Raw genomic sequence first — 24,946 nt, 5'->3', positions numbered from 1 at the left:
CACATAGACCGCCCCTCATTCTGCATTATGGATATTGATGTCACTTGGTGTAGCACAATAGCCCATAACTGGTTTTTTTCCCATAGATCTTATCAATACTCTATATCAATTGAGATAGAGTACAGGTCTATTTGGGCAAACATCACTCTGTTGGGTTAAATGTCATTGGTTTTGTGCTTTTATTCAGGCTTGGCTCACCTTTGGGGATATACTTTCCCTGTTCTTTTTTTTTTTTTTCTGTCTTTTGTCTTTTGTCGTTGTTGTTGTTGCTATTTCTTGGGCCGCTCCCGTGGCATATGGAGGTTCCCAGGCTAGGGGTCTAATTGGAGCTGTAGCCACCAGCCTACGCCAGAGCCACAGCAACGCGGGATCCGAGCCGCGTCTGCAACCTACACCACAGCTCACGGCAACGCCGGATCGTTAACCCACTGAGCAAGGGCAGGGACCGAACCCGCAACCTCATGGTTCCTAGTCGGATTCGTTAACCACTGCGCCACGACGGGAACTCCTACTTTCCCTGTTCTTCATGTTCTTGAAACTTCTGGCTCAACAAGGCTACAGAGAAGGCCCAACTTTTCCAGAACAAGACTTTTCCAGAACATAACTGCCACCCAACTCACAGGTTCCTTCCCCCAAAGGAAGTTAGTGCTATGTAGTCTTCTCACCTGTCTCACACAGACCCACGTGTTTGCCCAAAGAGAGTTTTGCTCTCTACAGGTAGAAAATTTTTTTGAGACTTCTTTTTCTCTGTCACCATTTAGTTCAGAACTTTGATATTTAGGACTTAAACATGCAATAGCTCAAAAAATATGTGCTCTGTGGTTTGGCTGTAAGGCCTTCTTATTTCACACACTGAAAAATGTTTTCCCATTTGTCCACCAGCATCCATTTCTGCAATTAACTTGGGGTATTTCTGTTTTGCCTGCTTTTCTAAGATCTCAACTCTACGTTCGGGCAACGCCATGACTTCCTCCTGGTGGCTCTCTCTGCTGCAGTCTTTTTAACCCTCCTTCAGGAGCTGAAATTTTGGCCTTCTCTGTGGTCTATATGATGCTTTCCTAGGAGCTTAGAGGTCTGGTTTGAGGTCTGGACTGGTTAATTCTACACCTCCCTGCTTGGAGCCACAACACACGGCGCACTGACCATGTTCCCTAACTTGTCGTTCAACTGCGAAAGGAGTTAGAGAGCAGAACGACCAACACTAAGGTCAAGGACAAGGTGGGGAGCCTGGAAGACAACTGAAGAAAGCGAAGTTCTGAGCTTTTTTTTTGTTTTATTTTTTTGTTTTGCTTTTAGGGCCGTACCCGCGTCATATGGAGGTTTCCAGGCTAGGGGTCGAACTGGAGCTGCAGCTGCCGGCCTACACCACGGCCACAGCAACGCAGGATCTGAGCCTCATCTGCGACCTACACCACAGCTCACGGGCAATGCCAGATCCTTAACCCACTGAGTGAGGCCAGGGATCGAACCCTTAACCTCATGGTTCCTAGTTGGATTCGTTTCTGCTGTGCCATGACGGGAATGCCTTTATTTTATTTTATTTTTTGCATTTTGCTTTTACTCTACATTTAGTTGGTACAGAGATTGGGGGGGATATCTAACACCACTTTCTTTTGTTCCTTCCATTTACTTATTTTTTTTCCTTTCAATATCTCTTCTGTTCAAGCAGATTTACGATGCTTAACCTGAACAAATTTTCAATTAGATGTAAAGAGACATTTGTGTTGCTTTAGCCCCGGCAGGCTTAAGAGGGGGCCTTTGTCTGGAGATAGGACTTTAAGCAGAGGGACAAAGCCGGCTTTTTAAATAAGGTTTATCTATGCACAGACTCCCAAGATTTATTAACTTGTTTTTATCAACCACCAGTAAGTGTGTATGAAAAGAAAAAGAAGGTATTGCTTTAAGGGTTGGTACTAGGCAGGCCAGTGGGACCAAAAGAGACTGCAAGTAAATGACAAGGAGAAAAACACAAAAAATGTGGAAGAAGAGAGAGACATAAATAAAAATAGGCAGCACTATACCTCTAATGTGCAAAGAGTCATCCTATTCAAGATCAGAAACAATATTTACTAACCTCATTGCAAGGGTTAAAAAATAATTTGATGCTCAAATAAAGTCACTGGGTCACAAAGGCCAGTATTTCTCATGACTGATTGGTTTGTTGTAAAATCAATTTATTGGATTATGTGGCATTAAGAAGAGAGAGAATGGAACAGAATTCACAGTACTATCTATAGTGAGGTTTAAATACTGTTTTGTTAACAATTTGTGTGTGTGTGTGTGTACATGTATGAATGGGGCTATGATAAAAATGTATGTTTCCGCATAACAATGAAAAGTTTAATTCATGGATAATGGGATGTAAATATAAACATACATTTATCAAGCAAGGAAAAAAATCTATATTCATGAAGTTAATGGGATTAGGAATAAATTTTTACCAAATAAATGATAAAAAAAACCCAACACCAACAAATGCACACACCCCCAAAGAGAAAATAGCATTCTAAACTTAAACATTTTAGGTAGACTGACCATGAGTTAGTTTGAGAGAATAAATTATATCATACTTGTCTTCTTATCCACAGCATCTAGGTAAGTGTGTACCCCAAATGAGGCACTCTGTAAGTGTTTGGTGATTTGCGTACCACTTGATGATGCAACACCAACAATCTTACTATTAGCATATTTTTTCGATCTTGTTTTCATATAAACATTCTTATAAATATCTATCATAAGTACTTTTTTTGAGACAAATGAGCAGTAGCTATTCTCTAAGCAGAGTGGTCTTTAAAGATGAAAATCCAGGAAACTGATAGGCAATTCTCACTAAGATTAGTGTAAGTGCTATGACTCTGTCCTACACGACTGCACACCAGCTCTGTGTTGTGCTGTTATTCTAGCATTGTCACTCTTACAGATTCTTTGGACAAAGGCACAAATACACATATCGCTATGTCTTTCTCTTTTTAAACTATTATTAAATTAAAACACAGACGTTTCATAAAGGGCAAGGACTACACGAACTTTAAATGAAAGAACAGCCAGGATGCTCACATTTATGACACTGTGGAAAGAAGGATTTGGGAACTATTTTGAAGGATTTGGGAACTATTTTGAAGTTGTGTCTTCAAATAAACAACCCATCATCAATGGTTAATCTTGCTCCACTAGACTAATCTTTTCCATTTCATTAAACTATGTCATTAGGGTAGAATTTTTCTGAAGTGTCCACAAAGATACAAGATGGTACACTGACTAGTATATAATATTTAGGTTCAACAGATCAGAAACAATCAAATACTTACAGTAGCTGTAGGGAAAACAGTCCTTCAAATAAACTTTTTGGGAGTTCTGTGATTTTATTTCCATAGAGAACACTGGAAAAACATGATTTAAATGAAAAAAAAAATCAGACAACAACCAGCAAAACGAATTCAACCAAAGCATATGTATTCAGGTATATAACGGGTTAGTAAGCCGAAACATCATAAAAGCAATAGTGGAGTAAACAAACTTCAATTTGCAAATGTCTTGTCCCTAATTATAGATTAGATGTATTCTTATGGTGGAAAGTTTGGAAAACATAACAAAAAAATGAACAAAAATTAACACCCTTCATAATTTCATTGCCCTTGAATAGACATGTCCACTGTTAAATTTTCATGTTTTTCTACACACATACACACACAGTTCATAAAGAGAGCACACAGTACATGATAAAGGAGAACACTAAATATGGGGCCCACTGTTCCTTAAAGGGACGAGGTTTAGGATTATTGTAATGGTAAACGGTGAAAGGAATCCATTAAGAGTAAAATTTTTCTTTTAAGCATATAACGAAGATGCTTAAGGGATGCAAGATTTATGAAGACAGTGATAATTGATATTGATACTGGAGAATTTTTAAATATATGTTCCCCAAAGAAATATGACTAGGAATGCATCCTCATGTCTCCAGCTCTGATCAGCCACTAAGTGTAGACATGAAGTACAAGGATCATGGCTTAATTACTTCAGCACACCTGGCACCTAGATTTTGGCACACAGTCCTGTTCTAACATTGACTTGATGAGTGCACATAGTTTGAAGAGTAAAATGAAGGAATAAATTATTAAAGGACCTCATTAAGAAATACATTTATTCACCAAAAGGGTTAAATGAGGTGATTTCAACAGCAAAATTGTGAAGGGTTGATTCATCATATTGGCTATTGACAACAAATCAGCAATGACGACCATCTATTTTCAGCCCCCCAAAGTAGAAAACCATGATTATGTGAAGGAAAATATAGAAATTATATTTTTGGAAGGACAATTTGGCAACATACATTGTGAGTCATAAAGATGTTTATATGAATTTTAACTTAGTAGTTTCTCTCAGAACTTTAAAAAAATAACCAGAGACAAACAATATTTTATGTATCAACTGAATCATAATTTATAACAGCAAAAAATTAAATACAAATAAAAGGTACCCAAGTCCCCCCAAAGAGGAATAGCTAAATATATATTTCACATTGATAAAAATCATGTTTTGAAGATATTTAGTGACATGAAAGTGTTCATGATATAATATTAATCTTTAAAAAGCACAACACAAAAGAATATATTATAGTATAATTTTAATTTTGTTTAGAAAAATATACACACATATATAGAAAAAAAGTGGAAAATCTCTGGATGGCAGAGGCTTTGCCATTCAGAGGTCATTTGAATTTTCATCTACATATAGTTTCCTTATTTTAAAATATTCCCTATGATGGGCATATATTACTTTAAAAACTCAGAATTATTCTTTTGGAAAATAAATAAATGGATGTCATAAAATGGAAAGGAAAAAGCTGAAATGAGAGTCAAAAGAATATGTTTGGCGGCTGTACATACCTTCTGTTTGGAAGGGAGGAAACTAACAATACAAGAGAGATGAATCAGAGTGAGGAGAAAGCTCTTTCCTTTTAAGATGTCTGTGAGAGGTGGGAGATGTTACAAAATATGAAGAAAATTCTCAAGGGAATAAATAAAGCCGGGTGTTATATTGTGTAAAGACACATTCCATCTGTATAGATTCCAGAGGTATATAGTTCTACAGTATAACATAAAAATTCATTTGTGTAGAATATAGATGCTTTTTAAAAAGTATCAATTAGAGAAGAAAGACTTTAAAAAATCTAAGAACACAAGAGAGAATTCTATATAGTTGGGTTCAAGGAAATAAAGGAATTAAGACAGGATAAAGCAATAATATTAGGTCTTAAAGTTAAGAATAAGAGAACAGAGGGCTTTAGGAAACAAATGGTCAGATCCAGGTGGCACCAATTCAGGATTTTCAATTCAGTATCATTCCATTCCTGCATTCAGCAATAGATACCGTATACTCATTACGGGCAAGTAACTTTGCCAGGTTCTAAGCTTGGTGCCCAATTAAACTGAATCCAACTGTTACTTGTTCAGTGTTCACCATTTGCCCATGTGCCAGCCACTGATACAACGGAGATGAATAAAAGGTATGGCTTCAAAGAGCCACCCCAAAGGGCTGTCTTGAACACTGAAGGAGTTTCATATTTTGAACTCATTGAGATCTAAAAAGAAAACAGGATGCATGTAAATTGTGGGGGGGCTCACATTAGAATCAGGGGTGAATAATTCAGTAGGTTGTTCACTTGGGACTTTTGTTTCAAAGGTTGGTTCAAATAGCATGAAAGGAGGACTAGCTAGGCAATGTGCCATACTTATATTGAGGAAATATTTTCTTTTTCAACAAAGCATTCTGCTTTCTTTAAGATCATGTTAAAAAAGTAGATGTTTGCTATTAATAAGACAATTTGGGTACATGGTGGAAAAAAATGGAAATCACAAAAGGACGTAGAAAATCTGTAAGTACCAACATTACTGGGTATATGGACTATCAAAAATATTATAACAAAGAAGTACAGGATATGATGGAGGTGAGATTTCTCTACAAAAAGATACAGCAATACTCGGCTGGATACAAGCTTCTTATGCACAGTGAAAATGGAAGAAAGAAAATGGGAGGATGAAAAAAGGAGTTTAATATATCAAAAATCCAAAGACCAGGACAGAAAAATTGGATGGCATCCAAGAAAATAGGGCCAAAATCATTAAAAATGAGGGAAAGGCATGTCATCACATAAAGATGCAAAGTGCAAGAAAACCAGTGAGACTCTTGCTATATTCATATGAGGGGAATAAATTAAAAAAAATCAAGATTAAAATGAATTTAGATGCAAAGAAAATCAATATATGAGTGATACAGAGAATATCCAAAACCCAAGAATGACAAATTGCACAGACTTTCCTCAGATTCCTTATACATGAGTTATACACAACTACTATATACAGGGTACAATTATGCTGACAGAGGATTTTTTTTTTATATAGTCCTTTTAAACAATGGGAAAATCTTGAGGCAGCTTGTGAGCCTGCTATTAGAAGGAAGGCTAAGATGCTATACCCAGATTCCTTCTGATAAGTTTCAATATTGTGACAGTAAGAAATGCCCAACACTTGTGGCCAGTCTTTGGCTTCTCTTGCCCTTGTTGAAAGATGGCAGGAGAAAGAAATCCCACCGAAGAGGAAAAATAGAGCAATCAAGCTTTTCACTGCAGACCCTTGTGGAATGTGTGAGCTGGTTACTGAAGAGAGGACATTAGAATTAGTGAACTACAAGGGTTTGCAAAATGTTAATGAAAAAGTGAGAAAAGAGGAAAACCATGAACTGAAGATCTCGGGCATCAAAATTCCCTGAGATCATTCAAATCCAGAAACACACAAATTGCTAAGTCTCAGGAGAAGGATTTGCTGTGGTCATGTAGAGTATCTCTTGAAAGTTTACTCTGTGCTTTTAACAAAGCCAGGAGAAGGAAAGTCTTGTCCTCATTTTAGATAACTGAAGCACAGGGAAATTAATAATTAGGTCTACTTACCTAGTAAGTTAGAGCCAACATTGGAATACAAGCCATCCAGTGCCCTAAAGGTTATGTGCTTAGCCACTATGCTACACTAATACAACACTTCTTATTGTGCTAATGTAAACGGAATTTTCTAACTAGCTGGGTCTGCGACCAGCTCACAGCAACGCAACCAGCTCACAGCGGGTGAGATCCTCAACCCACTAAGCCAGGTCAGGGATCAAACTCGCATTCAACCCTCAGGGATACCAGTGTGTAACCCACTGAGCCACATCTAGCTCTAGCATTTTCTGCCAATATTTGTTCCCTTGATCTTGGACTTCATCTATCAAAAAAAAAAAAAAAAATCCTAAACAAGAAACAAAAATGAACCTAAGTAGATACTACAGGGGAAGTGATAGTTTTCCATTTTTTTTTTCTTCAAAGAAAACTGCAGTTTTCTGAGCAGACCAGCATATGCCCAGAGGAGAGTGTCCATGTCCTCTCTTTGGTAGGAGTGTAAACTGCTATAAAAACCTCAGGTGTTGGAGCTCCTGTCATGGTGCAGCGGAAACAAATCCGACTAGGAACCATGAGGTTGCGGGTTTGATCCCTGTCCTTGCTCAGTGGGTTAAGGACCTGGTGTTACTGTGAGCTGTGGTGTAGGTTGCAGATGTGGCTCGGATCTGGTATTGCTGTCGCTGTGGTGTAGGCCGGCAGCTATAGCTCTGATTGGACTCCTAGCCTGGGAACCTCTGCATGCTGCGGGTGTGGCTCTAAAAAGAAAAAAGACAAAAAGACAAACAAACAAACAACAAACAAACAAACAAAAAAATACAGTGCTCATCCGGGTCTCACATATGTGTATCCTGAAATTCTCACTGGTTGCCATCGAATTCTGAAATTCCTAAGTGCCCTATAATGATTTACATCAATAAGAACCCTTCTCTAAGCATCAACTAAATGACAGCGACAACAGAAAACGTTTCAATTTTTAAAATTAAAATTTGAAGTAACAGTTATTCTACTTGGTGAGCTTCTGAAGATTCTGTACAAGTTTGAAGGAATAACAGCTTTTATAAATTCATGTTAGTACCACTTTAATTTACATAGCTATCACCCTGGAAGTGCTTTTGACATTAAAAAGCTGTCATATTTTCTTATCTTTGCTTTCTGAGAAATTAAAGCTGGTTCTTTCGGGAAAGTCTTAAGGTGATGAAGCAGGGGGCTGGAGGTCTCTTACTGGTCATCCTTCGTTCAGCATCATTCCAAAGGGGACAGACATTGTCCCCAGAGACAGTGGCTTACAGATTATAAACACAACACTGACGGAGAACTCCCAGATAAACGTTTTCTCTTTACTTCAGAAGGACAACATTGTCAAAAAAGAGGCTCACACTCTGCTCTCTCAACAGCAAAATGATCAAATCCTAAAATATATACCCCTAAAATGTGGCTGATTCTAGTGACAGGTAGTAGTCCTCCATAAAAATGATGGAATTCCTTAGTGATCCTAATAATTAATATCGTTAATAATTCATAATTAAAAAACTCTTGAGAATATATTTCTTAAATCCAAATGTAAAAGAGAGAGTCTCTATTTGCTGTGCATTCTGCTTTCCTTCAGTGACGTGGTCAATACTTACAGGGAATTCAGAGAGCGTAGTCCTTGGAAAGCATCTGGTGCAAGCTCAGAGATCTGATTATTGCTCAGGTCGCTAAGATTAAAAATAGGGTTAGGTTAAATTTAATAGAATGTCAGTGAGATTTACTGCAGGAGAAAGCTATTTATTGCCTTTACATGTCAGTTTTGCACTTATCAATACTGTATTAAATGTGTGACATGAAACATCTGAAGCATCCTAAATTTAAAAAAAAATCAGCTTTTAATCAATTATTGCCTATCTTCCTAAATTATTATTCAAGGTGCCATGTCTTTTTTTTTCAGAATTTGACTGCATAACATGTTGACCGCATCCATTCACACTAGTGTGAATGAATATATTAAATTACAGAGAACTTAAAAAATTAATAGATTAGCTTTTAACATTATCATATTATAGAACAAGCAATCAGAGAGTCACATCACTTAACTAGGCTGTCAAACACTTAAATATTCATGCTTAAATGGATGTCTTTGCATGGTCATGACCTGTATAATTGTTTAAAATCACATTGATTTCAGAATATTTTTTGCACTCACATTCTTCTAAGCTTTTTATATGGTGAGAAAGCTCCAGGAGGGATGACCTTGATTGAGTTCTGTTCCAAACGTCTGCAACGAAAAAAAAATCCAATTTTTAAATAGAAATGTGAGTGCTCAGATATGTTTAATTCAAGCCATGTCAAGAAACAAAGGTGATGCACTCCATGAGTGATATTTTCTTTTTTTTTTTCTCAAAAAAGACTATTAAAATTAACTGTGTTATACCCTGAATGCAGAGTAAGATTGGGAGCCAAAACAAAGCAAGTGTAAAAACAATAAAAATAGTCTGATTTTTAGGCATTATAGACCCATTAATATTTAAGTATGGACTTTGCATAAAAGAGAGAATACCTAAGTTGGGAGTACATTTTACCAACTTCACCATCAGTAAGAGAAATATGTTGCAGCAATGAATAGATGTAGAACATATTTAGAGATAATTATAACTCTTCCATAAAAGACATTGTTGAATATTAAATTTTATAAACCATTTCCTCTCCAGAAAGCATACTGTAGGTCGGAAAAACTGTTACATGCAGAAAATTAATTTTGAATCTTATTCTGAGGCAAAAATCTTAAATTCTAAATCCGTAAGTGCTACAGGTATTTTCAGTAAAACTGCCTGGACTCTGTCAATCCATTATGTGAAAATTTCATGTGAAAACCACTTCAGCAAAGTGGTTTTAACTTTAAACACAATTGAAGTTATTTTTACGACACACTAAAATCTGAGAATTGAAAATAACCCTCTAGTTATGAAACCTAGTTATGAAAGACACAAAATAACATATTTCATTAAGTGTTCTGGTAAATAGTTTAGTCCATCAAAAAATGTTACCTTTCTGCCCCATTTCTACCTATATAAATATCCTAATATTCATTTCCCACCCTCTTTTCTCTTCCATGTCCTAATATATATAGACATATTTCCTGTCCTCTTTTCTCTTCTGCTCTGTATCCCAGAGAGCTGACTTCTGTGAACCATATACCCTCGGCCTTCTTGCCCAGTGGCCTTTGAGAGATGGTCAGTGGGAGGCACTGGTGTTAGACGGAATGAAGGCAGGAAGAGGGGAGAAACCAGAGTATTTATCCCCTTTTCTGTCTCACAGGATGTCCTTAGCAGTGGACTCATCTCTTTAATTTCAGCTCCTGCTAAGGGCCAGCTCTTGACTTTGTATAATATCACCTTCTTAGTTCTTTGTGTCCATGGCGGGGGGGAGGGGGAAGCATGTTTCTAAACTCTATGTCACTTTCTACAGCTATTAAACTTATTCGTCATATTAAATTCCTCTGCTGAAATACCTGCCAAGAGCTCTATTTATATATACATATAATATATATACATACATATGTATATCCATTTATATTTGTATATTTATATAAATCTACTATATATGAATAGAATATAAACAGGCTATATATGTGTCATATACACTGATTAATTTTTATTGAATGTTGGTCATACTCTGACATATATATATTACAAACATTGAATGAACATCCCATCAAGATTAATAAAATATTGCTAGGAAGTTCAGTCCAATCGCTTAAATCTTCATCATTTCTGATTCCAAAGCCCTCATTACAATACCACGTTTTCTTTAACTGTCTCAGGGTTCATTATAAGACTCTCACCTCCTGTCTCTACAGGCAATGGGTTTCCTCAATCTTCATTACTCTTGAACTCACTGTAGCACTCGATTCTGTGAACAATCCTTCTTCCCTTAAATGTGACACTACATGTTCTTGGTTCTCGGTCTACTTTTTTCTTTCTCAATTTGTGTTATTATTCTCTAGTCCTCTGAACTGAGTTATTCTTCAAGTTTCTGTCTTTTACTATCACAAAAGGTACAGTCCTTCCCTAACCTGCAATGTTAGTCATGATTCTCCCCCTCCAAAAGACGGAAGTTATTTTGTCCACATTAAAATGAAACTTAAGCTTAAGCTATTTATGAAATATGTAAGGAAGAAAGTTAAAATCGCTCATAATATAGTACTTAGATCAGTGAATATCACTGCATGCATGTTGAAGCTGAAATCTTACTGTACAGAGAATTTTGAGTTGAATCCTTTTCTCTAAATATATCATCCATGTTCTCCTGTAGCATTAACAATTTTGGGAGACATCGTTCTTAATGTTTTCAGAACATCCAATTGTCAAAATGGGCCATATTTTCTAATCATTCCTTATTGTTAGCCATTTAAGCTAATAATGCTTTCGTATCATTAGTTATTTAGAGATGACTGAAGCATGGCCTCCTTTTGAAGCCTTCGTTTATTTTCTTAGGTATGGTTGATTGTATCTTTCTATCCAAGGGCATTCTCTTCTAAACTCCTCTGCTCTCATCTCATTGCACTTTATTCATTTTTTCACATATCCTCTCTCCTAAGGGGCAGATTTACCTTAGAAGACAAGAAATAAATCCTATGAAGAAAATATGGATTTGGCATCTAGATTATTTATCTAGGTCTTAAGAAAGGGTACTTTTCCCAAAAGCTCTAAATATAGCAAAAGATACTTTAATCATTTCACTGTTACATTATTGACTAGTACATTATTAATTGATAGTTTAGAGACACCTTTTTGTTGGGATTCATTCTTATAGTTGGATTTTTAAAAGTATAAAATGTAATCAGTGAAAACAAGCTTTAGATGGAATACAACTGATTAGAGGACTTTCTTCAAATCTAAGCCAATGAAACCTCATTTCATTTTCTTAAAGATGTGCTCAAAACAGTATCAAGTTTTGATGAGGAAATACGAAAATTCTTAGTGTTTAGCAGATCTCTTTTAACATTAATGTAAAACTAGATCATACAATTACTTTTTATAAATATAATTTCAGGTTCTTAAAAACAAGGAAATACAGCAATTATTCATTCATTCATTCAGCCTGCAAATATTTAATTACTTACTTTGTGCAAGATACTATATTACATAATTGGAATTCAACAGTGATGGAAAGCAGATATGTTTATACCCTCATGGAAGTTTTATTGATAAAGTGCCTAATTTTGAAGTTATATTTCCAATTAATTTGTTCAATAAATGTTTTTTTAAATGCAATATTCACCACTGATACTCCTGAAATGTCAATAATATTAACTCGCAGATGTGGCCAAACTGATTCTATCATTTAATATAACTGAAGAACTTCTTTAGAAATTTAAAAATTCACTTATTATCTTAAAGTCCCAGAACCTATTATTTTAAAGTTAGAACCTTAATGTTCTAACATTATTCAAATACATTTTATTGTAACTTAGTTTACGTGTTGAATCTGCAATTAATTTTACTGATAAATATTCCTGCTAAAGCAAACAAAAAGATATAATAATTGGGGCGATATCTTTTTTTTTTTAGAAAATGCTCAAAAAGTTATTAAACAAAGAGAATTCATGTGAAACAGTATTTAATTTTATATGCAAAAATAATAACTCAAATATAATATAGCATTGCTGCATGTATTGTTCTTTATTGCAATGTACCATGATTTAATCATCACATTGCAAACCATTCCATTTACAACATACGTGACAGAAAGCTGATCAATGACGCACAATGGATTTGCCTGCTTTTCTTTACTTATCTACTTATTTCCAACCTTGTTTAAAAAAAGTATTTGAAACAAAGCTTATGTGGTTAATTACACTGACTCAGCAGCTAATTGGCTTTTATGGCACTGTCTAAGCAGTTCATTAAAGAGTTCTTCATTCAATGAGACTCTCAAGCAAGAAAATATTCTACCACTGACAGATGTCAAACAATAAATTTTAAAACATTTAAAAATATTTACTTTCTTGCCTTCAGTGGACAAATAAACTAATATGTACTTCCTGTAAACTTTTAGGTTTCTAGGAAAAAGAATTTTTATTTTTTCATTACAAGGCCATTATAACATATATGACAAACTACAAACATCAGACTTATCAAATGTTGCCTTTTCTCTTCCCTAAGTGGGGAAGTATTAAAACCAGATTATAAAAAAAGGAAGAAAAATATCAGAGTTTTCAGGTGAAGGTTAAAAAAATGAAATGAAATTTACATTTTCTAGCTTTGCTATCCTCTAATCTTCTACTTGATAGCATAGAATCTGCTGAATTTTATAGAGGGCAAATTTGAATCCATTGTTCCATGAAGAATCTAATTAAAAACATTACAGGGTTACAAAAACAGATAGTGTAATGGCTGAGATATATTTGCATACCAAAGATAAACTCCACCACAAACAAGAGCCTTCCAAATGCTAGACAAAGAAAGGAAATTTAGTATTTTGAATTTCAAAGTAAAAATAGATTTAGAAAATGGAATAAAGAGGGAGAAAACTGTATAAACCACATACTATAGTGTAAGAAAGACTTTTTCATATAAAAGCCAGAAACTTTTTCTCTACAGAACGTATGCGAATAATTCCAAAACATTTCATCACTGCGTGTTTGTATATCTCAAAGCAATTTGCTGTGACTACTTCATTGAAACCAGAGGGAACTCTTAGTTAGAAGACAGGCTTCTAACTGCTCCAATCAAAAAATTCAAAAATATGTTGAACCAATGAAGACCTTTCCTCTCCACGACTTTTTTTTTTTAAGTACATGTCTTCACACTTTTTGAGTTCTTAAAGAATGAACTGCTGCCAAAATATGTCAGATTCTGGTGCCTATTTCAAATATGATAGGAAATGGAAAATTGTCAGTAACTCTTCCGTAATACCTTCGAACATGGAAATGCTGTGCAGGTGCAAGTGGTTCTGGGGCATATAAATACTCTAGGATGGTCATCAATGAGCAGATCCAACATCAGGAAAGTAAACAACACACACTGTAATTGGGTAATTAAAAATTCCAACCAGTTCTGAAGACATTTACATGATGTGAAACAATATTGGTTTATTTTAAATGATACTCTCAGCTCACTAGCTGTCAATACTCGGGCATTAATGTTCAGTACTTTTCAAATTCAAGTATTTTGACAAACTATAAAAATAACATCCACATGCCCCAAGAGGTATTTATGTTTTGTAATTATCCACCTAAAGATAAAAACACACAGTTTAGTGATTAGAAGCATGAGCTTTATATAGACTTAAGTTAAATCCTGGATCTACCGCCGATTAGTTTTGTGGACCTTGCAAAAGTTACTATTTCCCGTGTCTTGTTTCTCTTTGTGAAAAATGAGAAAACCTATGATAAACGTTTTGGTAAAAATTATGAGATGTAAAGAATATATATGGTATGTTTTTTCCCTGCTCAAAAAATAGTGGAAAAAATTAAAATGATGCATATGTGTACATATGTAACATATATGGCATTTATAATAAATTGTGGTATATATTAGTCACACACCAATTATATAAAGGAATAAATCTGATACATGGTTTGATCTCCAATGTGAGATAAAAATTTATGGTTCCACAACACATTTTTTAAACAGGTTATCAGAATAGTTTTGCAGAGAACTCATAACTGTATATTAAACACATACACACATGCATCATTCACATGGAGGCTGAAAAAAATACACAGTATCTATGAGCAACAGGATTAAAATATCGCACTTTTTCTAATGTGAAAACTGTCTTAGAAACTCAAGAGTTTTTACACCACTGGTAAAGTGTGAGTTTGGATTGATCGTTTCTGTAACATACAGCCCAGATGCTGATTATACATGGCAATAAAACTGACAGTTCTTTGCCTTTTCCCCATCTGCTTTTAATGTAAATGGCAAAAACAGCTGCCAGAGAAAAGAACAGATTTAATGGGGTGAGGGCTGGGGTTGCAGAATTGACTCTAGCTTCTGCCTCATGGATTGCTTCAGTACAGCCAAAGGTTCTCATCATAGGTAACAGGCGTCCAGCATAAAGGAGGAAGCAGCAATACAACTTTGACCTTAGTGATCCTCCTGTTACATAATAATTCTAAAGTAAGTACTTTATATTTCTGGAATCCTCCTTGTAACTTCAGCAGTAAATGCATGCCATTGAAATCCTTTATATGTCCATACATAACATGACCCAAGATTGTTTTAGATAGAATGTTATTGCTGTTATGTAATGGCTGTTTCCAGAACTTTTTAAGTTTAACAAATATCTTTAACAGCTGAGTGAATATTGGCCTCTAGAGGGACATACATTGCATATAGCCAGCATTTCTGCCTCAAGACTGTATCCATCCTAATTGATTATCAGTGATCCCTGCCTTGGGATGACTTGTTCCTGAAAATTGTCCATTTCCTTAATCTTATTTTATTTCTTGTGATGTCATTCTGGGTACATTTCCCTGAGTGTAAATTCTATTGATGTTTTCATATTAAAAATAACTCTTTTTCCATTTTGTCTTTAAGCATTTAAAGTAAGACCAAAATGTGTGTGTGTGTGTTTGTGTGTGTGTGTGTGTGTGTGTGTGTGTGTGTGTGAGTTCTTATTGACTTCATATTTTAGGTGATGACTTTCTGAATGGGTGTTAATTTTTTTATGTATGCATTTATATAGACATATGCTCAAATACAAACAAAAGTACACTCACATAACTTAGATTTAGAGGGAAAAAAATAGACACATGGCTCACCAATTTCAGGGGGACACAGTACAGATTCATGATGTCAGTAACACTCAGTTTTCATACATAACTTTTCTTTAGCCATCCAAGAAAGACACATGGAAGTTATGCTGCTTTGTTTTGCATTAATAACTAAAACCTTTTGAACACTTATTATGAGTCAGGCACTGAGCAAAGTTCCCCATTTGGTAATAATTTTAGCTTTAAAAACCTTATGCAAATTATCATTATACATCACGTGTTTTAACAGTATTACTCACTGAGTAGATAGCAATTAGCCTTTTCCTCGAAGCCTGCACTGAGTTACTGTAAGTTATCTGTCATCTTGCCCTCAAGTTCAGATAACATTGTGATCCCTAGTAGAATTTGAGCTACACAAATTTTCGACTTATACTCTTTCCAGCTGATTATACAACCATAATTAAATACCTTAATTCTTTAAAAAATGATAATTTCATACATCTGAGAATGGGTAATACTTTGACTGTGCCTCAACTGTTTTCATTTCTATGTTAAAGTCTACATAGGTCTTAATTTACATCTGATGGGTCTCCATTTCTGTCCTCTAAAAGTTTTTAATGACTCAACCACAATAGCACTTCAGTCACTTCTTAGAATAACTTTGCATCACTGTCGGCTGCTAAGCCTACCTCCATCATGCCTTATAGAGACTGCTGCTATCACATTCATGGTGGACTCTTTTCCTCCAAAGCATTCTCTGATTTTTTTTTTTTAAAGCTAATTTCATAAAAACACAATAGAGGAGTTGTTGGCCGAGGATGGTGGGAGTGGCTGATGGAGGTCAACAGGTGCAAATTTTCAGTTTAAAGAAGTCCTTAGAGTCTAACGTACAGCATGGTGACTATAGCTAATTCTGTATTTTAAATACCGTATACTTGAAACTGGCTGAGAGTAGAACTTAATCATTCTCACCACAACACACAAAGAGTTAACTATGTGAGGTGATGCGTGTTAATTATCTTGATCTTGGTAATCATTTCACAGGGAAGGGGTACATCAAATCATCATGTTGTATGTTTTAAATATATACAGTTGTGTTTATTATTCCTCAGTAAAACTGGAAAAAAGGAAGTAAGTTGAGGGAAAGAGGAACAAGTACTTTTCTTACCATAAACCCATACTCTCTCTCTTTTTTTTTTTTCTTTTTGTCTTTTTTTGCCATTTCTTGGGCTGCTCCTGAGGCATATGGAGGTTCTCAGGCTAGGGGTCTAATCGGAGCTGTAGCTGCCAGCCTATACCACAGACACAGCAACGCGGAATCCAAGCTGCGTCTGCAACCTACACCACAGCTCACGGCAACGCCGAATCCTTCACCCACTGAGCAAGGCCAGGGATCAAACCTGCAACCTCATGGTTCCTAGTCGGATTCGTTTCTGCTGCACCATGATGGGAACTCCCTATTTTGCTTTTCTAATCATCACAATATTAGCACATAACCTTTAGAGAACACATAGCTTTCTACAGTCCAGAAAGTTTTAGTAGGGCCAAAGTAAAATAAACAATTTCAAAATTGTTTTGCAAATTTCATTTATAATAAAAAGTGTTAGTTATGATTTTTTTAAAAAAAACATGTCATACATATTTCTAATACATGAAATATTGAGAGTGCTGTCAGGTTAGTGAGCCTGAAGAACACAAAATTGTAAAAATTTAAAATGCAAAGCTAAAGCTCATGTTACAGGCGAGGGAATTCTGTGAGCAGATCTGAAGTAACAAAAATATTAGGAATGTGTAAAATTACAAAATGCTAACAATTGCTCCAGTTACCCTGTGAACTAAAGTAGAATTGATCAATTTTTTGCTTTTGTAACATTTTCTTCATCCTGCCTCTTTTCTATTGGTTTTCATAAACCTTACATGACTATATCTCCATTTTTACATACTTTCATAAGTGAAGCAACTAAATACATTCAGAGTGAAAACAGTTTCACATTGAAGTTATCAACCTATTTTTATTTGTCAAAGCAAACTCAGATTATGGAGCATTTAGTACTTTCACACCAAATTACATTTAAAAAGGCATCATCTGGAGTTCCCATTGTGGTGCAGCAGGAGCGAACCTCACTAGTATCCATGAGGATGTGGGTTCGATCCCTGGGCCTCATTCAGTGGGTTAAGGATCTGGCATTGTTGTGGCTGTAGTGTAGGATGGCAGCTGTAGCTCTGATTCGACCCCTAGCCTGGGAACTTCCATATGCTGTGGGTGAGCCCCCCTCCCCAAAAGCACCATTTGCTTTATTTAGATCTTTTATCCATATTGTCTATATATTAAAGTCAAGGTAATTTACATGTACCATAAAAATTAGTCAAACTGAATATTATATTTTTAAAATTTATTTTCAAAATTTGGGCATAATCAAATACAATGAACCAACCAATTACACAGCATGACAGCTGTGGTATCAGCTGAGACCTTACTGAGTGCATGATAAATAATCAAAAAGTCATGCTTGTTTTCATGAGTGCCTCTAATTCTCTGAATAAAAACTAGTATAGAATGGGGTTTTTAAAAACATGCTGGGAGTTCCCTTGTGGCACCGTAGGTTAAGGATCTGGTGTTGTCACTGCAGCTGCTCAGGTTGCTGCCATGGCACGGGTTCAATCCCTGGCCCAGGAACTTCCACATGCCATGGGCACAGACAAAAAAAAAAAAAAAAAAAAAAGGTTGATCAAATCTAATTTGCATACCCCTACCAACAGAATCTCAGTAACGTTGAAATACGCAGATTCAAAATTTGACAAGTATTATTTAATAGAAATAGGGATTCGAAATTTTGGAAAGGGCAAATGCAGAAATCGTATGCAAAAGGGTTAAGTACAGGAAGACTGCCTCTCAAACAGAATGGAAGACAAAGTGATGCCTTCTTTACTACGAGCAGAGTAAAAAATAGCTCAGGGAGTTTCCTTTTTCCATTTTACATAATGCACTCCTAAATAAGTACTATAACTTCTGAGAATTTGCAATATATCTTAGAAAACTCTGAGACAACTCTCAGAAGACCTGGCCTGAGAACTTTGCTTCCATACTTTTCCTTCTTAGAATCTGAACACTTTCCTGATCTTCTCTCAAGCAAATAAAAGGAAGAATTGTTTAGCTCTCTACTTTGAAGCCCTGCAAAACCTAACCAAGAGTAAAAAGCAATGGGACCTAAGTGTGAACAAGACATACTAAATTGTTACAACCCCTGTTTTTACTAACCATTCCCCATGATTTATGGAATTTCTGTACAATGGCTTGAACAGGTAAGATGCCACAGAAAATCTATAACTGGATTGAAGAGAACTAAATGCCTACCTTATAGCAATCCATCACATTGCATTCAAAATAGTATACCTCAAGACAAGATTTAAGAAATTAATTCTGAGGATTTGATATATAGAAAATCGATGTGCTATTAATGATGTTGTTGCCGTGCGTCAGACTGTGCGTAGACTTGCCTGGGCATTCCATCTGTATGGAAACAAGGTACTCAACCAGCAGCGTTCAAAGCAGCAACATACTGGAAAGATTCTGGGGCAGCAACAAGTTCTTCCTTCTAAACCTAACTTTACCTGATATTAACAGTCTACTTACCCCCGACCCATCTATCTTCACTAGTCCATGTTCCTTTGCTACATCTTTTTTTTTTTTTTTTAATGAGGAATGGGGGCTCAGAGGCTCTCCAGATTGTGTGTCCTAGACTTCTCCCCCTACCCTCAATACTGTTCCCCCCCACTGAGTTATAATAACTTACAGTACTTATTTTGGAGGTGCACTATGCTAAGTGTTGGGAAAAATAATGGTGAGTAGAAAAACGACATGGTCTTTTCCTCATTAATCTTGCAGTCTAATAGGATAGTTTGACATTAATCAGAACATCATGTCGAGTTGAGGGAAATTCAGCTCACCTCAGACAATATCCAGGGAGATACGAGGATACTTAACAGAAGAGGGAAGAAGACAGATCTAGATATAATGTGAACAGTTCTTAGATTTGCAAACATTCTCAAAACATCTTAATGACTTATCTTTCTCTACCATCCTTCTATATTCCCTTCATACATAAGGTTCTTAACGTGTCTTGTTTTTCTGAGCATCAGCCTCTTGTGATTTTTTTTAAACTATATCTTCAGTGATAACCCAACAGGCTAAGCTGTGCCTATCTTTTCTTTGCAGAAGAATTATCTCTTCAGTGATAACCCAACAAGCTAAGCCGTGTCTGTCTTTCTTTTGCAGCTCGGTGGAGGAAGGAACGTAGGCTTGGTGTTAAATAAATCCAAGATTGAGGCCAGTTTAGTCACTTCACAATTGAATAATTTTTTTTTGACAATATTTCTTAACTTTTTTGAGACTGATCTTTTTTAAAGTAGTAAAATGAAACTGTCAGCCTTTGAGGGATTTCAGGTAAACATCTATAGGCTTCATTACAGAGAAAACATGACCTTAGAGAAAGATGTCTAAGACATCTGTAAGAAGACTGAATTAAGTCTTAGATCTAAAGAAGGAGGGTACCAATTAGAAAATGGGTTGATCAGTCTACAGAAGAAAAAAAAAAAAAAGAATTTCTCAGGCACATGTATAGAATGAAACCCAAGCCAGGACAGGGAACAGGGAAATTTAACAAAATAATATTCAGTATTATAACCTCATTTTAGCCCATTTCATTAAGCATTCTATTCATTGGATTTTTTCCATTAAATTTTCTCTCACTGATTTTATGTTTAAAAAAACATTTTTTTTTTCCTACAAGGAGAGAACAGACTCCTCCTTCAGATTTTATTTTTGTAATCGTGTTTAATATAGCTTCACCCTTCCAGAATGTTAAATTTTTAAATTATCTGTTCATTCAATAAATATGCATTTTGTATATTTGTCAAAGGCCTACTCTGAGCCAGTTACTAGATTTGTTGCTAGGTGTCCATCAGTGATTAGAACAGAACCAGTTCCTGCCTTCACAGAGCTGCTACTTTAGCAGGGAAGGCAGATTTTTGAACAAATAAACACACAAATATGCATATATATAATTACAGAATGTAATAATTACAGTCAAAGTCAGATTCCAGTCTGCAAATAGGAGGGCAGATCTGGAACATGGTAAAATCATCAGAATAATGAGGCGTCTTAGAGAAATGCAACCAACTTGTATCTAACATATGGCTCTGCATTAGTTTTCCTATTTTATTTAAATTGCCTTAGCACCCCCATCAAATGTCAGTTGGATGACCAAATCCTACACTGCGCATACAACGCTGCAGGTATTAGATAAATGCTCATCTCTGTCTATTCCTTCTTCTCCAAATTATATTATAATTCTGACTCTAAAATAGTACCTCCCTCTTATATCTTTTTGTTTGGGGCCGCACCCAAGGCATATGGAGGTTCCCAGGCTAGGGGTCGAATTGGAGCTGTAGCTGCCAGCCTACACCACAGCCACAGCCACGCCAGATCCAAGCCACGTCTTTGACCTACACCACAGCTCATGGCAACGCCGAATCCTTATCCCACTGAGTGAGGCCAGGGATCAAACCCACAACCTCATGGTTGCTAGTTGGATTCGTTTCCGCTGTGCCATGATGGGAGCTCCCCCTCTTATATCTTAAATAATTATTTGAGCAAATACTACAAATGTGAAGTTATAGTTGCCAGCTCAAAGCAGAAAAAAGAAAAGGACGAGGCAAGTTTTTCCACCCAGATTTATAGGGTTGATCACCCCTAAGGGTCACACATATACACTTCCTTTTTGTCAGAATATGAGCCAAGAATAAAGACATACTACACAGTAGGCAGCCAACATTGTTGAATGAAATGCCTGATAACTTGCAAAAAAGAAATTTTACTGATAATTTATGGTCAAACCCAGATTTTAAAAAATACTTGAAAAATATGAAGGGAGTTTTACAATTTTCAGTTCATCATGCATTAAAAACATGGAATCTACAAAAAATTTTTTAAAAAGATGTTGCCTGGTTTTATTCCCTCATTTTAAGAAGCTTACTGATTCTTTAATATAAAATAAAAGAGTAATAAAGGAAATGAGTCACTAAGCTAGTAAGTTGTGCCACTGTAATGAATGGTTATGGAGGTATTTTGTCGGCATCGAAGATCAATATGATTTATTACTAGATGCTCTACTGATAAAGCTGATAACGTAATAATCAGAGAAGTAAAATTCACCTAGAGCTTCACATATGTTTTGATCTCTACTTATAAATTTAATTTTTTACAGCTTTACCTGATAAACCACCTTCTCAATGTAGACAAACCCGATGGGACATATTATTTAGCACCACTTTTATGCTACTGAATTCCACCATCATACAAAATCTATAGAGCATGCAAAATGGAAGAAAAGCTCTGTGACCCAAAAGAAAATAGACTATGTGATAAACCATAATGTTTTATATTCCTTGCAATCTGTTATGTCTACCACTCACTCTTCTCTGTCAAACAGCCAACAGCGTTTTGCCTCCTGCCCTATGAACAGGACTTGGTCAGTCTCCTCCTGGGTCCAGAATAATCTTGTTCCCCACATGTATCTTAACTGCCCCTCACACTCTCTTGTCTCTCTAAATCTATTCTTTCTTTTTTGACTTTCTAATCATGGCAGGTTTCCGTATCTTGACATAAATAAAAGCCTGTCCTTCATATAGTGGCAACTGTCTTAAAAAATCCTTTATCAGCCAATCTCTTCAAACTACTCCATGTCTCCTCTCTCCAATATTTAGCACCTCCTATTTTTCTTAACACTCTGAATCAGAGCGGCTTACTTACCTATCATTCTGTTTTAAATCCTCCAAGAACATTATGCGGGTCAGATTCTAAGACCCTTTCTTAGATCTCCTTTTGATCATTGGCCAGAGTATCTGACCCTACGGATCATTTTTCCTAGAAGACACTTGCTCCCTTACCTATTATGGCCCTCTGCTGTTTGTATTTAGTTCCCTCAGGTTTTTTTTTTTTTTTTCTTTCTCTTTTGTCTCCTTTCAAATGGCCACTTGATGGCTTTAACCATCTACTTTGTTTTTTTATAATATTAATAACTCCTAACTCTTTGCCTCAAATCCTGTCTTGTTCTAAATTACTACAGTTGGTATTATTTTAGTATCTCTAAGCGTAGCACCCACTTTGCTCACCACCCTCTTCCTTCCCAGTTTTGGTCCTGCTCCTCAGCTTCTCATCCACAGTGAGAAATAACCAGCATTTCTCCATCCCTCAATTTGAAATTTTGGCATCATCTCTTATTCATCTTTCCCCCCCTTCTTGTCTCATCTCATCAAATGCCAACTCCATTTAATTCTGCTATTCTAGACACAGAATAGTCTCCTAAGAGAACTCTGTTTTCTCTCCTTTTGCTAAACTCCTGGTGCAGAGCTGTCAGATTCAAGTTCCTGTGTTCAAATGTATTCCAGAAAAAGACTTAGCTGCTTATACTACAAAGGTTTTCCATGGATTAGCTCTAACCAATGTTTCAACTTAATCTTCCTGAACTCTCCCAGGTACCAACTACCAGTCAAACTGAGTTCCTGTTTAGCAGGATCTTGGGTTTCCAGTCTTATTGCCTATGCTCATGATGTTCATTACTCCTGAAAGCTCTTTTATCTTCTTTGCAATTCCTTTCACTAATTATCCTTCCAAGCCTATCTCACATGTTACCTCCTAATGTGAAGGTTTCAAGGATTGAGGTATCATTCACTGAATGATTACAAACACATAAAGTTCTACATGTGTTCATTATTCTGCTCCAAAGTATCAACGATGGTTAGTTCATATGAGGAGGCAATTCCACAGAGGGTAACTAACTTGCCTGTGGTCTCGCAGTTAGTAAAAAGTGGGCAGACCTGGGGTTCTGACTAAAGCTTTCTGACTCTAGTAAAACTTTACTCTAGTAAAGCTCTGACTAAAGCTTTCTGACCACTGTAACCTGACCTCCACTTTACAGCCTCTGCAATAAATACTGCGAACTTTATTTTTTCCTCTCTTGCAATGTGTATGTATTACTTTGTACCTCTTTTCATAGCTTTTAATTTGCATGTCACTTGACGGAGATGTCTGGAGAATTCACGCTACCTTTATATATGTTTACTTAATAAACGCTTGTTCCTGAATAGACAGATACACTATTTCCCTACGTGAACACTTGCTATGTCTTTCTACTTTCTACCCCATCATATAGTGTATCTTCTAAGATGAAGCCCCTGAGTATCTGTGGCATTCAAGTTAGATGGAGATGGCATGTGGGGGCATTACTGTCCACGATGCCTCAACATGGACCCATTACTCTAATTGGGTTCATGTGAACAATCGATAAAACAAAATGCTCACTGCCACAGTTGCCCTTTGATCCCAATGTTTCCCTTTTGCGGAATGCTACCTATGTCTTCTCAAGTCAAATATTGTTCTCTTTTCAAGGTTCCACTGAAAAATACAAATGTCTTTTGTGGGCAAGGTAGTGTTCCATCAGTGAAAAATTTGATGAGTATATTACTATTATGTACATACATTATTCCATGTCTTTTATAAATATCCACAGATTCAAAAGTTCCTACAAGGATCATGACTTACATTGCAAAGCTCTAAGTACATCTTAAGCATATATTAAATACTTTAAAATAATGTTAGTGGGTTTTGTGAATGAGGGCAGTTAATTGGAAAAAAAATAATAGTTTTTGAAACTATATTTTTTGGTGACTACTATGTGGGCCTATCACAAGAAGTTGATTCTATGCTATTATTTTAACCAAATATATCCCAACATAGTTATTTAATTCAAATTGAGGATTAACTTCTGAAACAATATATGATAGTCTGAGCGGTTAAGAGGTGCTTTCTTAGTTAATGGGCACTAATGATAAAGACTTTCCCTAATGCCTACTTTCCAAGGTGGCAAAAGCTGTCCACTTTACATCTTATGTTACCTTGTTTTATCCACTTGACATATATTTGGCAAGGACATAAAAATGAACCTAGCAGCTGCACAGAAAATAGATATGAGATATTTTGTCAAGAGAATTTAACTTTTGATGTAGTCATTGGCTCAAACAAGCTAAAATGCTCACTCCCTTCAAATGCTTATATATTTTGACCTGATGATTTTTATCTTTTTTACACTTTGTGGTGGACTATACAACAGTTCAAACAAAACAGTGAAACCGCATTTTAAAACAGGAGGTCTTGAGGAGGGAGACATCTCAGTCACCTTGTACCTATGATTTATTATCCCAGCTCAGTTTTTCTTTGATTTCCCCCGATTCCAAGCTAGAAATGGACTAGAAGA

General features: G+C 35.9%; 1 protein-coding gene across 6 annotated transcripts in view; it reads right to left on the bottom strand.

Annotated features, from left to right (window-relative positions):
- The window catches only part of SLIT2 (slit guidance ligand 2), a 384,281-nt gene that overhangs the window by 97,713 nt on the left and 261,622 nt on the right, over nucleotides 1–24,946 (bottom strand). For all 6 annotated transcript variants that reach the window (XM_084971629.1, XM_084971630.1, XM_084971633.1 and 3 more), the window contains 3 exons: nucleotides 9,114–9,185; nucleotides 8,557–8,628; nucleotides 3,309–3,380 (listed from right to left, as the gene is read on the bottom strand). In XM_084971629.1, the coding sequence (XP_084827755.1) occupies nucleotides 3,309–3,380; nucleotides 8,557–8,628; nucleotides 9,114–9,185 (216 nt within the window). The remainder of the gene's footprint in view (nucleotides 1–3,308; nucleotides 3,381–8,556; nucleotides 8,629–9,113; nucleotides 9,186–24,946) is intronic.

The sequence above is a fragment of the Sus scrofa genome, chromosome 8 (assembly GCF_054392235.1).
Source record: "Sus scrofa isolate SSC_HxYL_T2T_F1_AM1 chromosome 8, Sscrofa_HxYL_maternal_Yorkshire_Landrace_v2.0, whole genome shotgun sequence".
Lineage (NCBI taxonomy): Eukaryota > Metazoa > Chordata > Mammalia > Artiodactyla > Suidae > Sus > Sus scrofa.
This window is presented reverse-complemented; position numbering and strand designations above follow the sequence as displayed.